The sequence below is a fragment of the Tupaia chinensis genome, unplaced genomic scaffold, assembly GCF_000334495.1.
Source record: "Tupaia chinensis unplaced genomic scaffold, TupChi_1.0 Scaffold148234_1, whole genome shotgun sequence".
NCBI classification, from domain to species: Eukaryota; Metazoa; Chordata; class Mammalia; order Scandentia; family Tupaiidae; genus Tupaia; species Tupaia belangeri.
Genome location: NW_006208084.1, coordinates 5,124,873 through 5,142,688, shown reverse-complemented (window position 1 = coordinate 5,142,688; position 17,816 = coordinate 5,124,873). Strand labels below are relative to the sequence as shown.

Sequence of the window (17,816 nt, the reverse complement as noted above, 5' to 3'; positions counted from 1 at the left end):
GGGAAAGAGATTGCATGGCCATCCCCCTGGGAGTTGTTTCTCAGTTTCCCTTTCACTGTCTCTATCTCTTTCTCTCTCTGTCTCCCTCTGGTGAACACACATACCCTATAGCAAAAACCTTTAAAAAAAAAAAAAAGCGGAGGGGAGGAGTCACTTTTGAGAGCCCAAGATGAAAACATCAAATATTCTGTGGTGGGCATTCAATAAAGTGTGATAAGTGAGTGATAAGTTTGCAAAAGGCAGTTCAAAAACTCTGATTTAGTGATTTTCTCTTAAATTAGCTACAAAGGGGCAACAGATTCATATATTGAAAAAGTGATGATATCTTCAAATGCTGAAGATGCTTTTCTGATCAAAATGCTGCTGAGGCAGACAAGGCGTCCGGAGATTGGAGACAAATTCAGCAGTCGTCATGGGCAAAAAGGTAAATCGTATCATTTCTCAACTTTTTTATAGAATATTCTAAATTATTAACCACATATATAAGAAATATTTTATAGCTTTCCTCTGTTAAAAAATGTAATCTTTAAAACATGATTCCCTTATCAAAATTATTCCTGATTTATTTCTCAGATAAACTTGTTTATGTTTTAATGGCATTTTAAAATATAGATAGAATTGCTTCTCTATGCTATTTATTCCATTCACCTGAAATTGGTATGCCCCAAAATAGGGCTGGCTGCATCATGCAGTGGTTAAGCACAATGTGTTGGGAGCCATGTCCCATGAGGTAGACTATGGTTCACATCCTGGTCCCAGTGGCTTAAAGAGACATGCTGCAAGTGTGTGTGCATGCTACAAATCCTGATGGGATGGAGAAATGGGAGGAAAATGATTACAGTGTGACCACGCCTCATGGAGGGGTTGCTTTCTTCCCCTTTCTCTCCGGTGAGTACATATACCCTCTGACAGTTAAAGAAAAAAATAAGTAACAGTACCTTTTTTTAAAAAACAAAAGGTGCATTTTTTTTTTTTTCATAATTGCCAGAGAGCATGCGACTCATCAGAGGAAAAGAGAAAGGGAAAGAAAGGGAGAAAGTATCTTAAAGTTGGGTGTGCTCATGCCACAGTCCCATCTCACTTTTTCCATCCTGTGAGGATTTTGGCCACACGTGCACATGCCCAGCTTGTTTTTCAAACCACTGGGGCCAGGATTTGAAATGCAGTTGGTCATCTGAGATCTAGCTCCCTTAACTACTAGGCTACAGGGCTGGCCCAAGGGTATATATTTAACCTATCTTATGTTCTGTTGAGTCATGGTATCAAAGACATGAGCAGTAGAAGGTACCTGAGAGTCATCCGCCCCTTTATTTAGCAGAAGCTGAGCCTCTGCATATTCAGTGACCATTCAAGGGCCCACGGTTATCATTGCTGAGCTGGCATTAGGGTCTGGGTCTCCTGACCCCCGAGCTAGGCTTCCACCTGACAGCAGCCCACAGCGCATTTCTCATCTGATCCCACTGGTGACCTGCATTCTTTCCACTGATGAGGACTGCTCGGTTTTCATTCCTGTGTGGCTTGGCTTGGTTTATCTTTTAAAAAAAAAACCACATTCATATAGCACTATTATCTAACTCAGTATCAGTAGGAGCTCTTTTCGTTAGTATGCATAGCATTTAAGAGGGGAAAACTTGTCCCAGGGTTTGAATCTTGCCTCTGCCCGCTGCTTAGTTTTAATAATGACAATAGCTCACACTTAGCACTGTGTGCCAGTGTTTCAGTGCTTTGTGTGTGCCACTCATTTAATTCTCACAGAACCCTGAAAAGTAGGTACCCTTAGAATCCCCATTTTACGTAGGAGGAAACAGAGGCACGGAGAATTTAATAGCTTGCCCACGATCATGCAGTTGGTGGCAGAACTGGTTTTTGAACCCTACGTCTTGGCTCCAGAGTCCATGCTCTTAACTGACTTCTAGACCACCCTGACTGTTGAGCAGTTAGCATGTGCCAGGCACGCAGGAAATGCTCCAGTGATTGTGAACATTGGCTGTTACTCTTTTCATAGATACTAGATGTATCACTTCTACTTTTCAACCTTGACTCTCACCTTTGTATACAAATAACTATAGTGTGATACCTTCTTTTTAACTGATTGATTTGAAGATAACAGTACACTATATTCTTGTTTAACTATTCATTTACAAACTAAGTATACCAAATGTTAGTTTGTTTGGTCAAATAAAGTCTGCCTTAGTTGTCCTTCTGCCAGTGAAACTACTTCAGACTAAGATACTCTTTTATCAAAAGGAATTTTAGTTCAGTTGACAGAAGCAGGCTTATTTTGGCCTTCAATATTTTTAAGAAAGAACTTATTCTATCCATTAAAGTGACTTTGACACCTATAAGTCTATGTCTTTTGAGTAGTTTTAAAAATATCCTGAGGTTCTGATGTTTTTATATAGCCTGTCACTGAAAATCAAATTCTCTGTATTTAAACTATTTGTCATTTTTTCTTGGTCTTAACCGTTTCCCCCAATACACTCCTGAGTCATTCTGGAGTAGCTGTAGCCTTATTTATAGTCCACCTTACTTGACCTATTACAGAGTGAAGTTTGATACTCTTATAAAATGTTGACAGTGGAATGCACCTTACGAAGCTATCCACATTCTAGATCAGTTTACAAGCTTCAGATATCCCAAATCATGTGTCTTCATTCTATCAGAGTATTGTGCAAAGAGTTACAGACGAGTAGTTGTTTCTGTGCCTGTAAGATTTTTAAGCATAAAGACTGTGCCTTTATAGTCTCTATAAAGTCTGATAAAACCTTTCTCATAGCAGACACTTAATAGATAGTTGATAATGGTTGAATATATAGATAAATGAATCTAAGGTATGAGAAGTGACAAGGGACAGATTTTCTACTATTGATGGGTTGATATTACCCAGGCTTAAATTTGTACTCTGTGTGAGTACATGTATGTGCATAGACAACTCAGTGCTTTTGAAAATGAAAACCAGCTGATTGGTAAACTCTTGTAAACAACAGACCTCAGTAAGTCTGTGCTGTAGCATTTTTCAAGGTGTTAATATGATAGGGATAATATTCATTGACAGAATTAGTCTTAGCGGAGCTTTGACTTACACATCTCTATAAGAAACTGAAAGAAGTCCTCCAGGGGTTAGCTGACCTTTTACTTGTACTAAGGACTTTGCCTTGCTAGTTCTCGTTTTCCAGATGGCTTTTAATCCAGGGGTAAAAACCTTCTGATTAGCCTAGCTTCCCTTGGTAATCACTTCTCTTACAGCTTCATCAGTTTTATTTAAAAAATGGGGGGGGGGATAAGCAAACAAACAAAAAATAGCATAAACTTTAACAGAGCAATGGAAGGAGTGATGTGGGACTTTTAATTGAACATAATTTTTATTTCTTTAAAGTAAATATAAATACATATTAGAGAGTCGGGTCTTCTTGACAGAATCTTGCCATGCCAGAATCTTCCCCACACCTTCCAGCCAGCCAGAATCACAGGTGCACATGAACACATTCGACATACTCAGGTCAGCCCAGGATCCAGACCTTGCATGTGGCTCCAGCACTGTACAGCAGCATCCTACTGCCTGTGCCACCACAGCTGTGCCTTAAGTATAATTTTTTATCAAATAATAAACATGCATGATCTTAAAAGGTTAAAAAGTTTTTATTAAATATCTTAAGTATTCAGTTGGTCTTGTTGGAAATTGTACTGACATAGCAACAAGCTAAAATCATCACTCCCAAAACAAGTGTAGTTTATTCTTCTTAGTAAATATCAGAAACAAAGTATCTTATCTTTATCAAAACCAGTACCCCAGGTTTTAGCACCTAAGACTCCTCGCTCCTCAACCTTAATTAAACAAGCTCACTCAGCTTGTTTAATAACTGATAAATATAAACTGATCTATATCCCCACACATACCCACTCTGGGCACCAATGAGAATCTACCTTGACAACCCCATTGAAATCCGAGATCTGTTTAGTCATTTTTAAGTCACTACTATAGTCTCAGAACTGTGCTGGGTCCTCTAGGACAAGGGTTCCCAACCCCTGTTAAGAACTGGGCCACACAGCAGGAGGTGAGTGGCAGACAAGCCCATGAAGTTTCATCTGTATTTACAGCCACTCCCCATTGCTCATGTTACCGCTGAGCTCTGCTTCCTGTTAGGTCAGTGGTGTCATTAGATTCTTATAGGAGTACAATCCCTTTTGGGAACTGCATATGCAAGGAATCTAAGTTGCACACAACTTATGAGAACCTAATGCCTTATAGTATGAGGTGGAACTGAGACTGTGATGCTAGCACTGGGGCATGGCTGCAAATACTGCATTATGGTTAGTTGTATAATTATTTAATTATATATTACAATGTAATAATAAAAATAAAGTACACAATAAATGTAATGCTCTAAAATCATCCCAAAACCACTGCTCTCCTCTCAGTCTGTGGAAAACCTGTCTTTCATAAAACCAGTCCCAAAAAGATTGGGGACTGCTGTTCTAGGGGATAGAAAGTAACTTCAGCCCTTGGCTAATAATGCCCATGAAGAGCTGACTATATATCCGAAACAAAGAGTTGAACACAAATGTTTACATAGTTAAATACTGAATTATACGGTAAAGACCATTAGTGATAGAGAAGTTTAGAGTTTATTGTAGATGGAAATAGAATCTTAAGAGTTTGAAAAGGCTTTTTATAAGTCTAGTCTAAGTCTATCATGACCCTTTGTAAGAGTTCCCTTAAGATTATCTTTGCCATATGGTTTTCCACATTGTATGCAGCCCATGAAGAGTGGCCCTTTCCACTTTCTAAATGTTCTGTAATAGCACCATTTGGTGCTTATATTGAGTCTGAAGTGCACCTGTCCTGTGGGCCATACTGGGTAGACACATTCTTCTTTGCTTCATGGTCACTATCTGGTCAGCATTTAAAGAAAACCATCAGGTTGAGAAAAAGCTTACTGAGAGGTAAAGCTACCTAGGTGAGCTCTGACATAACATAGCTAACCATGTTGAGCTCCACCTAGGTGAGCTATTTTGTCCCTTCATGCCTTGGTCTTCTTGTCTCTGAAATGCAGACAGTTGTCTCTAGTGTTTGTTACTGGTGTATGTAAATGGTGTGTGTAATGCAGTGAACACAGTGCCTGGAGAACTGCTGATGCTTCTGTCTTGGCCCTTCACCTTCAGGCTTCAGAGACCAGGTGGGATTTGTTTTTGGAATTTGTTGACCAACTGAAATAAAAAAGGCAGAAGAGAAGAGGTCACAGCAACTATGGTCTGAAGCCTGCACGGCACCAGTCACAAAATAACTTTGTGTCTCATTGAACTTGAGATAATGGGGGACCACCTGACATGTTCATATTAATCATCCATTTATTGAGCTTTCACTATGCCCCTAGCAGTACTTTAGATAGTGGAAGTACAGGGGGTTAACAAGACTGACAAGATCTCTGCCCTCCTGGACTTCATGTTCTCTTAGGGGAGGAAACAAAAAATACAAACATGGTAATTTAAAGTAGTGATAAATGCCTTATATGAAGGATGATATCACAGAGCAGCTGGGTTGGGGGTGGAGACTGATGTTCAGAAATGACCTCTTGGAGGAAGTGACAATGGAGCTAAGACCTGAAGGGTGAAAGGACCCAGCCAAGCAAACGCCTGGGAGAATTAAGTTCTAGGCACAAAGATCCATTAGGATAAAAACTCTGAGGCATGAATGAGTTTGGAATATTCAAGGAACAGAATGAAGGCAAGTCTGACTAGACATATGCTCTAGGAGAAACTTGCTGTGAGACATGAGGAGAGGAATAAGATGGGATCCCATCCTGTAGGGAGTTTCGACTCTATTCTAAAAATGCTGGAAACCAACAGTAGTATCTATCAGATGTTGAGTGTAAGCAAAGGAGTGGCAAGATCTGACTGACAGCCCTGGAGTTCCCAGGGAGACTAGATTAGAGAAGGATGACAGGAGAGAAACAGGAGGAACGTTGTGTGGTCCAGCAAGAAAAGATGGTAGGTTGGACTAGGACAGAGGTGGAGACATGAGTGGATTCTGATACACCTCAGAGACAGAGCCAGCAGGACTTGCAGGTGGCGTGGATGTCAGGAAAGGAAAAGCAGGAACTGAGGATGAAGTTTGTGGGCTGAGAACCTGGTAATGCTATTTACTAAGCTGGGGAAGACTGGGAAGGAATAGCTTTTTGAAGTTAGGAAAGGGTAGGTGTTGAAAGCTTGGGCCTCAGGTTTGAATCTGGAGCTTTAGGGAGAGGCTGGAGCTAAGGAAAAACTTTAGGAGCCATCTGTGTGCAGTTTATCCCTGAAGTCTAAGTATTTTACTTTTTGTGTATTGAAATTTGAGAACATGTTCATCTGTATTATGCCCTTTAATATGTACGGTAGTGGTTGGTATTGCTATTTCTACTCTATAGAGCAGGAGATTGAAGTTCAGAGATGAGTAGCTTGGCTACCACAGCTTAGTGCTAACAGAGCCAAGATTAAAACCCAGGTTTTTGATTTTGAGTGTTAAATCTGGTTGAAGGTGGCTCTTTTCTTAGACCTCATTACCACTTTTCTCCAAGATTGATGCTTTACAGATTTCCCTTGGAAAAGCACAGCCTGGTGCAGCCATGGTGGTGCTGGCAGCAGAGTGCTCTTCTGCAGTGCTGCAGCCACATAGAGACAGAACTGCACAGAGTCCCCAACACCCCCCCGCACGCCCCGGCTCCTGGCTGGCTGGAAGACTAGGGTTTGGAGGAGAGATTGCATAGTGATGAGATCCTGTCAAGGGTGGCTTTTTCTCTCATTTTTACTTTCTCAAGACACAACGTTTTCTGAGACTGAATCCTAATGTTTCTTAATGTTCTTTTTCATCTCCTCTTCTTAAAATTCCCTTTCTTCCTGGATAAGCAGCTTTGCATCCTCCACCAATCCAGAATAAATACCAAAACTGCCTATGAAACATTAAGATGTGTCCTTAGGGGCCGGCAGATGGTGTGGTGGTTAAAGGAGCTGGACTCTCACATGGCAGACCGTGGTTCAAATCCCGGATATGGCAGCTTGTTTTCTTGTTTTCCCTTTCTCTCTGTGTCTCTCTCAGGTCAAACTAAAAATAGTGATAATAAATGGAATTAAATAAATGAATAAATAATTATTTTTTTAAAAAGATGTGCCTCTAAAATAGAGCTGTATTTTCTAGTATTCTTTTCCTTCTGAAATAGTCATTGTAAAACACTGTCTCCACTCCACTTCCTCATTTTTACTTTAGAGAGAGAGATTTTTTTGCTATAGGGTATGTGTGCCTAGAGAGATAGAGACAGAAAGAGAGAAAGTGAGAAATCACCTTCGGGGGATGACCATACTACAGTCCATTCTCCTCCCTTCTCCTCTTAGAATTTTGGGCACACATGCACATGTGCCCAGTGTGAGTTTCAAGCTGCCAGGTCTAGGACTTGAATCATGGTTGGCCATGTGGGAGTCTAGCACCTTAACTACTACACCATCTGCCAGTCCCCCCATTTCCTTCTTTAATTTGTCTTCTGATGAAGCTTAGTAACTTTGGTCAGAATCTATCAGGAATCTGAGCAGGTAGAAAAGGGAGTAAAATTTTGGGACCAGAAGATGGTATAATGGTTACCTTTCTGGACTTCCATGTAGTCTACTGTGGTTCAAGTCCTGAATCCAGCGACTTAAAACTCACACTGGGCATATTTGCGTGCATGCCCAAGATCCCGAGAGAATGGAGGAAAGGGGATTGCAATGTGGCCATCCCTCCTGGGGGATGATTTCTCATTTTCTGTCTCTCTGGCAAGCACGTGCACCCTATAGCCAAAAATCTCTCTTCTAAAAAAAAGAAAAGGCTCAAACCAGGTTTAAGTGCATGTTCTGTGTGCCCAAGATCTCAAGAGGAGAATGGAGGAAAAGGGATTGCAGCTTGGCCATCTTCCCTGAGGGAGAGGGGGTGATTTCTTGCTTTCTCTCTCTCTCTCTCTCTCTCTCTCTCTATCTATCTCTCTCTGTCTTTCCAGCAAATGCACATACTCTATAGAAAAAAGTCTTTCAAAAAAAAAAAAAAAAGAAAGAAAGAAAGGGAAGTAAATTTTTAAGCTCTCAAGATTGAACATTCTCATGATTCATCTTGCTAGACGTGATGGTTAAAACCAGAAGAGGAAGGGCACTTGAAGGAAGTGTTCTGGACAGTGATGATAGTTCCCTTGGTACCTTCATGTGCAGTGTACATAGCTGGAAGGTGTCTGAGGAGCCACACAGTAACCAACCTCATTGTGGATCAGGCCTAGAAGAGCTGGAGGTTGGCAAGTAAAATGAGAAAGAAATGGAGAAAGTAGTTCACTCCATCAGTTATGCTACTGGTAGTTGTCACGAAATTAGCTGAAAAAATGTCAGTGTTGGGAGCTTCCAGAGTATGTGACTCCTGCAGTCATTTCTATCCATTTTGTTCCAGACATAGGCCAGAGTAAGAGCAGTGGTTGAGTTGAACTCCATTTTTGCTCCTGAAATGTTTGGAAATGCTGTAAGAAAATTTAACAATTGTTTTGATTTGGTGTATCTTTACGTATACCCTTTTTCCCCCTCTCTATTGAGAGCATTAAATTTGTTGTTCATGGTATTCAGAAAGTAGAGAGGTCTGCAGATTGCCAATTTTTTTCTTTTCTCAAAAATTTCCTTTGATAAAGCTGCTGTCGGGGGTTGTTTTTATACATGCATAGTGTGTGGATTGCATTTCTGTGTTTAATGCCTCCTAAAATATCCTCTCCAACAATTAGAGGAAACTTGAAAATTTAGTTTCTCAGAACATGAGTGTCTATTCCACTCAAGCCTGATCACTTCAAAGGTGGTAGGATAATTACTAACCAAGTGAAACAAATGTGAAGAGGAAGCTAAACAGCGGCAGTTATATGCTGTATGTGATGAAAGAGCTCCTGAAGAAGACTGAAGACACAGGACAAGCGTGTAAACTGGAACATGAGAATCAATACTAAGTAGCTGGGAATCAGCATCAGAGCTGTGAAGCAGAGATTGAACAGAGTTGGCCAGAGAAGGCCTTCTGGAGAAGTGACAGTGTTTTATCGATAGCTGTTAAGGACATGACAGGCCCCATAAGCAGCATCACCTTTGTAACCTCAAAAGCAAAGGAGGACTGAGCAGAGACAGTCAAGTATTGAGGAAGGAGATTGTGTTTTATATCAAAGATGGTGTCACAATGAACATAAAGACTACTCCAGACCCAGAAGCAGGCAGGATTCCTCCCAGCACGCTCTTTAAATGAGGGAATTTCAATACAGTCTTCTAACGAGACATTCAGAGAATCTTAATGAAGTGCAGCCTTCCTTTGGGTCTTTGTGACATCAGGTATGTATTTTGTCAGTAAATGTGCAGTGAAGCAGCTCCCCCTCAAAGAGCCAGGCCTTTGATCAGGAATCTCTAGAGTAGTTCATCCTTTAGCAGTATACAAAATACCAGCAATGGTGAGATTATTTAGTAATAACCTTCTGTTCACCAAAGTTGTGGATTTCTCATGTACTTGTTTTTAAAGGAAGGAATGTTTAGTTTAGTTTTAAACTCAGCTTGAGAGAAGTATGTAAACCCTCAGGTCTCGATCTCCTTTCCCAAGTGTTCTAGACTTCCAGATGTTGTAGAGTGAAACCATGACTTACATGGACATTGAGAAGTGCTGTTCCAAAGGAGAAGTAGAGCTGAACACGGATCTATAACTTCCTGTTTTCTCTTCATATTCTTTTGCTACCAACTTTATAGATAAACAGAGGAAGAGGCATTTATTGGGTCATCAGAAAAGTCATGATGCATTTTTGCTTAGAAAAACACATCATGACCCAATAAAATAAATGCTGATGGTAACCGTGTTTAGAACTGTACTTTTCTGTTCAAATTGAAATCACTTATATCTCTTTTTCTGCATTTATTCGTTCACAGTAGTGCATGTCCATGCATCACAAAGAGAGAGAAACATCCACTACAGGGTCTTGTCATGCCATGATCCCCCTTCCCTTGCCTTTCAGCTCATCAGGATCTTGGATACTCACACCCAGCATGTTTCAGATCAACTAGACCAGGGATCCAAACCCATGGCCAGTGCGTGGTGGCGCCCGCCCTGTGGCAAAAACCAAACCCATGGCCAGCCATGTGGCTTCCAGCTTTGTGGTCCAGTGTGCTACCAGCTGCACCACTAAGGCTGGGCCAGCCTATTTAATTTTGGTATGAGTACCACACGGAGGGAACTCATCAAAGCCAATTATTTTTATTTTGAGCCTTTCCTCTGATGTTAAATGCATTTATTAGAAGATTTTATGATCTGTTTTTGGCCTTTTTTTTTTTTTTTTTTAAATTCTTTAACAAAGATTATCTGACAGCCTAAGCAATTCCCAGGTTACATTTCACTTCAGTGGCCAGGCAAACCAAATTATTATATTTCCAGATTTCCTTACTTTTGCTGCCATTCACAATTGAGGGAGGAAAGTGGAAAGTGGACTCCTTTGATGTAGAGAGAGAGAGAGAGGGAAAAAAAAAAAAAAAGAAGCAATATATCACTTCCCTGAAAGAACATTTCTCAGTCTCTCATGTGAAAAAGGATTAGCACCTCCAACAAAGGTCCTGCAGATCACAGACTTGGGCAGCAATACCAAACAGTATTCCTAAGGAGAGGAAAAACTGTATTTGAGCAAGAGTGTTTGTTCTGGCAAACAGAAGCGTTTTAATAACTGCAAATCTGAGATAATGGCATCTACTCCTCAGTGCCCCCCACCAACTCCTAAAGGACCAGACAACTAGTTTAAATGGAGTAAAGTCAACCTTTGTTTCTAAACAGAAATCGAGTCTTATTGAAAATAGTGTTTCCGTATAATGGATCAGGGTTTCTATCTTTGGTTGATAAGGGTTACATATATACAGATAAAATCCTTTAGAAGATTCATATTTGACCCTCTCTTGTTCCAAAAAAAAAAAAATTTCTGTTCTAAGGTCACTTATCTCCATTTTACATTAATAAAAGTTACTCTACACCTGCTAGATTTGTTAAGATTTTAATCAAATTTTTCTTAGAGGAAAACCTACCCTGGCCCTCCACAATATTACAGAACTCTTGTACAGTAGATATAAAGAGACTGTGGGAAGTTAGAAAATGCTAATTCGTGTGGGGCAGAAAAGCTAAGAAGAAAGTTTATATGTTGAGCAAGGTTCAGTTACAATCCTTGGTTTTGTCGAAGCTTTATTTGTTCTTTTTTCTATATTTTCTTCAGAGAATGAAAAGACCCTGATTTAAAATAATAATAATAACACCTTGTACTCATGTAGCACTTGAGACTGTCTAAAATCTTCTGTGCTAGTCCGAAGCTTCAAACAGTCTGGATATCTTTGCCTCCCTACTTTGCTTGATCCTGTTTGAATGGAAGTTTCTAAGTAGGGGGGAGAAGGGGGCCTATAGGACTAACAGTGTGAGCCCCGAGATGAGGTGTGCAAATGCCAAAGGGTCCTTCAGTTTGGTCCACAAAGAAATTCTACCAACTCTGCCTTTAATGTTAGAAATTAGGATTATTTTGTCCACATAGACATCTAAGATTATTTTTAATTTACTTTTTTAAGAACAAATTTTAGTCTCCAGTAGCTTGCCAGTAACCCTCTGACCTCTCAGTAAATATCCAACTAAAGCTTTGAAATTAGGGTATTTAGTGTTTTATGGCCCAGAATAAAAATCTCCAGTTCTGTTTCCAAATAGTATAGCCTCAACACATTTTATTAAGCTCTTGACACATTCAGCCGTGTGTATTTTGTAAAGTTCCTATGGTTATTGTTTTACAATAGCTGCTTCCAGAAGCATTGTAAGGGTTTCAATTAATCAGTCCTTTGTATGCTTCAGACTATGCAAATTTATCACATCAAACCATTCAACTGCGCATGGGAAAGCCGTGTAAAAACTGTATTGTCTTCTAGCGCCTCCTCTCATTTAGAGTGATGTTTTAATAAGAAAGCTAATCAAGTTTTCTTATGCATTATTTATCTGTTAACATGTAAGGAAGAGCCGAATTAAAATTATGTCAACCGGGATATGGCAAGTGATGTGATAGATCTGGAAATGATTCAACAACAGAACAAAGCTAATATGATTCAACACTTTTTGTCTACTCCCCTCCCCCCTGGGATTATTTAAGGTGGTGGCGTGAAAAATAAAAGAGGGTTAATTTGATAACTGGAAAGGGGGAAGAGAAGGAGGGAGTAACCACCTGTGTTAGCCTTCCTGTTGTGATTTAGAGATTTACATTTCTGACTGTATAAAAGCTCATCAAAATGAGTTTATTCAGAGCAAAACACTTTTTACTTAATAGGAAGAGTCAAACTTGAAAGCACCCCTGCTGTGTCTTTGGCCCCATTTACCATCATATTCATCGGCAGTAAACCAGTCCCCACTAGAAATCCACAGTCCTGGGCCTGTGAAGCTGTGAAGTTATTGGAGATGGCGTCTTGATAGTGTTCAATGACCTGAACAACCCAAGCAGTGAGCTTCTTTTCCACCTCTTCAGACCAAGTTAGTGCAGCTACAACTTCTTCTAGTCATTAAGTTGGTCTCCTTTGCTTTCCTGGTTTGCTTCCCGCAGAGAGTAATTAGGTTTCTTATATAATAATAATTTCTTGTATTTAGATGTTGTATTAAGGTTCTTTCTCTAAGGACCTTAAAGTACCTCTCAGAGATTAGCTCATCTGTCTTTCTAACACAATCACCTCATGAGATAGGTGCTAATTATTCCCCTTACAAAGACCAAACAACTAAGGCTCATAGAAAGTCCCACTTCTCAACCTCCAGGGTAGCACAGTATCAGTTAAACAGTCCCATGTAGGTCTGCGATCCCAAGGGGTGATGAACTCTGCACATATGGCATTCCCTCCACATTCATGAACCTCATTAATATTGGGCATTGGTAGGGTGTTCACCCTTTACTAAACACCCTCCTCTTCCTACAGTATGATGGGGAAAAAAAATCACAGCATCATTTCACACTTCAATCAATGTTGTGAGTGTTAAACTGTGTAAAATAAGAAGCTTTGTTTGTTAAGTAACTGTAGGAAATAAAAGTCAGTAATTAGACTCAAATTCGTATTTTCAGTACTGCCAGATATGCTGTGCATCATTTAGAACGTCAGACAGTGCCAAAACCAAAGCATATCAACGTCAATGTTTTAGCTCCTTCTGCCGAGCTGGACTTGAGGCCCTGAACCACTCTTTCTGTCCTCAACCCTTTATAGCACTTGTCACACAACATATGCTTAGTAATTGAGGGGATTTTTTTTTTTTCCTCCCGCACTTAGAAAAGGAATAGTAATGAACATCAACCTCAGAGTGGTCGATTCAGTTTAACAGTGGTTATACACAGAAGGTAGATTTGCTAAATAAAAATTTAAAAATTAAAGGAGAGTGTGATATTCAAATGAGACCTGGCTACCAACTAAAAAAAGATTTGCAGGCTAGCAGGTGGCATGGTGGTCAAGGTACTGGATTCTCCCATGGTTCAAGTCCCTGACACAGCAGCTTGAAAGTTACACCAAGCACTTGTGTGTGTGCCCAAAATTCATAGAGGAGAATGGAGGAGAAGGGGTTGCAGCATGGCCATTCCCCATAGGAGGCGTTTGTTCGCTTTCTGTCTCTCTGTCTCTCTGGCAAGTGCAAGCACCCTCTAGCAAAAACTTCTCAAAGGAAAAAATAAATAAATAAGGAAAGAAAATAAAAAGAAAGAAAGGAAAGAAGGAAGAAAAGAAAAGAAAAGAAAAGAGAAGAAAAGAAAAATCATTTGCTAGTCAGGTTACAACACATTAAAGTCACATCAGAGTCGCTTTTGAATCAAAGATGTCGTTATAGCTGTCTTCCACAGTTGCTCTTTGTTTTCCTGTCTTTATGTGGTACTAGAATACTTTAATTTTTTTTCTTCCCTTTTTCCCTTAATATTTATATGCTAAAACTAGCCCTTTTTGAAGAGAATTATTTTATTTAACTTTATTTATTACTGTTATTATTATTTTTCAGTTGGATCAGACAGAGAGAGAGAGAAAGCAAGCTACCAGGTCCAGGACTTGAACTGTGGTTGGCGATGTGGGAGTCCAGTGTCTTTAAACCATCATGCCACCTGATGGCCCCAAAACTAGCCTTTTTTTTTAATTAAAAAAAAAAAAAGCTAAAAGTGACTTTTGAATAACTCAGTTGCTTTTTGTAGTTTGAAATACTATTTTAAAAAGAGCAGATGATTCCTGAGACTAACTGGACTTTTGCCTGGTAAACCTATTCTTACTTAGGCTCTGTGAAGCCATAAGAAGAGAACAAACTGGTGTAGGAGCCTGCCGTGTCTAGGGCAGGACACGGAGAGCTCTGGCCGTGGGTCTCACGTTGGCCTCTCCTGAGTGGACAAAGTTGTGACTTCTTTAGACTCCCTGCATTCTTCCCCTTTATAACTTGAAATTAAGATGGATGGCAATGGAGTAATATTTTATTGACTGAGTATCTGCAGTCCTTGGCAGCGATAACGTTCCATGTTTATGTTTTTCTTTATGGTCTGTTTACATTTGTTCAAAGTTCGGTGATGTAGTCTGTGGTCTGATTCTCAATTGGTCCCTAAGAGCTCTTTAAATGCTCCTGGGCTTGCTAAGCTGGTGTATTTGCATTTTACTGCCAGGAGGTTGTGCTATAAACAATGGGCTTGAGATGCCAGCATGAGCCAGGGATGAAATTTTACTTTAAAATCTGAAATGCTGTGTAAGCATTTAAGGTATGAATCAGTAACTGTTTTGCAACAGCTTCCATTAGATATGGTTTATTTGTAGTCCATCCTCTTTTCAAAGATCCAGGGGAGTGTTAACACACTTGAAGCGTACTGCATATCATTTACATTTTTAAACAGGTGTTAAAGGAAAGTGACCTTAACTTTTAAGAGTTCTAAACATTGAAACAGATTTTATGCCTCTGTCCTTGAGAAAACGGTTTTAATTTTATATTTGAAAATTAAAAATAAAAAGTTCCCTCTCTGATTAAGAATGTGAATAATCCTAAAACAGAGAAATACCTTTAAAAAAAAAAAAAGTCTAATTCTAAGATTGTGAACTCTTCTTTTCTTACCCCCAATGAACTCAGTAAAATACAAACTTTAAGAAATCATCTGTCTAATTCGAGATCATCAAATTCTGTCTAAATATTTTGTTTTAACTTCTAAGCTCATTATGGTTCCTTTGTGTTAACTTGTATTAAAATCTGTCAGCTATGACTGGTCTCATAAGCACAGTCAGCGGACCAGAATAAGTTAATTATTTACTTGTGTCACTAGTGCTCTTCATCTAATGAAATGCACAGCTGTGTTAGATCTGCAGTGGGATGTGTAGCTTCCATTGTTCCGCAAGTCAGCAGAGGGGAGAAGCCGCGATGATGGAGAGCCCTCAGTTCTTTCTGCTGTTCTGGCTTTCTGTGTCGATTTCATGGATCTTTTATCATTCACTTTCACACAAAACAAACAACACAGGGCTGTCTGCTATGGGAACCATCTTGGCATATAAAAGGGTTTTCAGAGCCTAAAGTAATTTTAAGTTAGCTAAGATTTAATTTTTGGCTTACAGGTGCCCTTGGTTCAAATACAGCCAAAGCTGTTCCTATGATGGAATGGAAAAGTCTGAATGCCACTTATATATATTTTTAAACAAAGTAACCCAGAAAGACTGATAAGAAAACTTCTCAAGAAGGAAGTTCAGCACTATTAATCAGATTTCTAGCAAAGTTACAGGAGATTCAGATTTCTAGCAAAGTTACGGGAGATTCAGATTTCTAGGCAACATGCATTTTTTAGATTTTAGTAATATAATAAATAAAGCTGAATTTGCTTGATTAAACCTGTTGAAATTCAAAACAAGAAATGCCAGTCATTTCATCTCCCTCCTTCCCGTACCCTAGTATACATGTGTCATGTTTCCTCGGTCAGTCTCCCACCTTCTCCTGCCGGAGGGTGGACGGGCAGCTTCCTCCTGAGCAGACGCCAGCATCCCCCTGTGACTGCTGCTTATGGGGTGCAAGGCTTTTCTTTGGTTTTGTTTTTAAGGGATATAGCTGAACCCTCCATCTCTTCACCACCCGGAATCACATTCTCATCCATGCATGTCCCAGGACAGGCCAGCCCTCTAGGAACTGCCACCTCTAACATTTTGTTCACTGCCTAACAATGTTGTTGTCGTGCACCTAGATTTACAATTTGATCTCTTTCAAAGTAGATTTCTCAGTAGCCCTAGGGTTTTGTCAGATAATTTCAGTGTGGATAAGATGGATTTTTAGAGGGGAAAAAAAAGGATCACACAGTCAGCCTGATTTAAATTCTAACACATTGTCACTGAATTTGAAATAAAGTGAACTGAATGTTTCAGTTCTTTATGTAGGAAAGCATACATTCTTTATAATAAACAATACCATTTCAACCAAAAAGCCAATTAAAGTAACTACACGCTCTAGAATCAACTCTACAAACCTAATTACCATGTTGTTAGCAGCCACTAGAAATCAGAATATTAATAACCAAAATTAAATAGACTTTCGCTCTTTGTGATTATAGGAAATCACAAAAAAAAAGTTTAAAGGTATTTGAATAATTACGTGGAAGTCAAACTAAAGAATGAAAAATTAGAGAGTGATTTCTTTTCCGTAGGTACACATAGGGTAACTTTGCACACATGGAAAAGGAATTTAGGAATTTAATCTTACTACAATATAAACATTTTTTTCTTAGTTCCATCCCATTGTATATCGTTTCCAATTCTAAATTATGTAGATTGTGGTTAGCAATCTAAATGCCACTTCTCCATAGTAAAAAAAATAAAAAGGAATTAAAAAACAATTTGTCTACAAAATTACCTGCAGATTAGAATAATATTAAGGGAGTAATAAAGTGCAGTTTATTAATTTAAAGGTATCAGTAATGTGCATAGAGTTGGGCTTTTTTTTTATTCTGTTTTCATTCTTGGAATTCCATTTCTAATTCTAGCCATTTTCCCCAAGAATGATTTGGCATTTCGTTTCCATGCCCAGCTTTACAAGTTCCATCAAAGATTGCTGTCCTAATGTGCTGTAAGCTATAGGAATTAAAATTCCTTTGGGCAGTTTAGGCTCTGCCAGAGGAGCCCTAGCTAAATCAGCCAGCCCACCAGTGCCATGCTGCCTACAGGTAGGCCTGGGAGCATGTCGGCCCGCCCGTGCAGGGCGCGTCCTGCAGCCCTCATTCAGTAAGTTGTTTGGTCTTGAGCTTGGGGGCAGAAACTGACAGACCACACAAACTAGCAGATGAGTGAAATGGCTTCTGACTTCAAGCTTTGGGGATGTCAACAGACCTAGGCTCAGTGAAGTTGCCACTCTTCGGTCTCCGTGGCATGAGAGGGTGGGCAAGGAGCCGGGCAGACCGCTGTATGTGATGCCAACAAGGCGGGCCACAAGCTTCAGTGCCATCCTGCAAGGAGAGTTCAGTGCCATCCTGCAAGGAGAGTTCAGTGCCATCCTGCAAGGAGAGTTCAGAGCCATCCTGCAAGGAGAGTTCAGAACCATCCTGCAAGGAGAGTTCAGAGCCATCCTGCAAGGAGAGTTCAGAACCATCCTGCAAGGAGAGTTCAGAGCCATCCTGCAAGGAGAGTTCAGAACCATCCTGCAAGGAGAGTTCAGAGCCATCCTGCAAGGAGAGTTCAGAACCATCCTGCAAGGAGAGTTCAGAGCCATCCTGCAAGGAGAGTTCAGAACCATCCTGCAAGGAGAGTTCAGAGCCATCCTGCAAGGAGAGTTCAGAACCATCCTGCAAGGAGAGTTCAGT

General features: G+C 39.9%; 1 protein-coding gene across 2 annotated transcripts in view; it reads left to right on the top strand.

The window, feature by feature from the left end:
• The window catches only part of POLR3B (RNA polymerase III subunit B), a 134,932-nt gene that overhangs the window by 99,208 nt on the left and 17,908 nt on the right, over window positions 1-17,816 (top strand). For both annotated transcript variants that reach the window (XM_006170360.3, XM_006170361.3), the window contains exon 23: window positions 282-424. In XM_006170360.3, coding sequence (XP_006170422.1) covers window positions 282-424 — 143 coding nt within the window. The remainder of the gene's footprint in view (window positions 1-281; window positions 425-17,816) is intronic.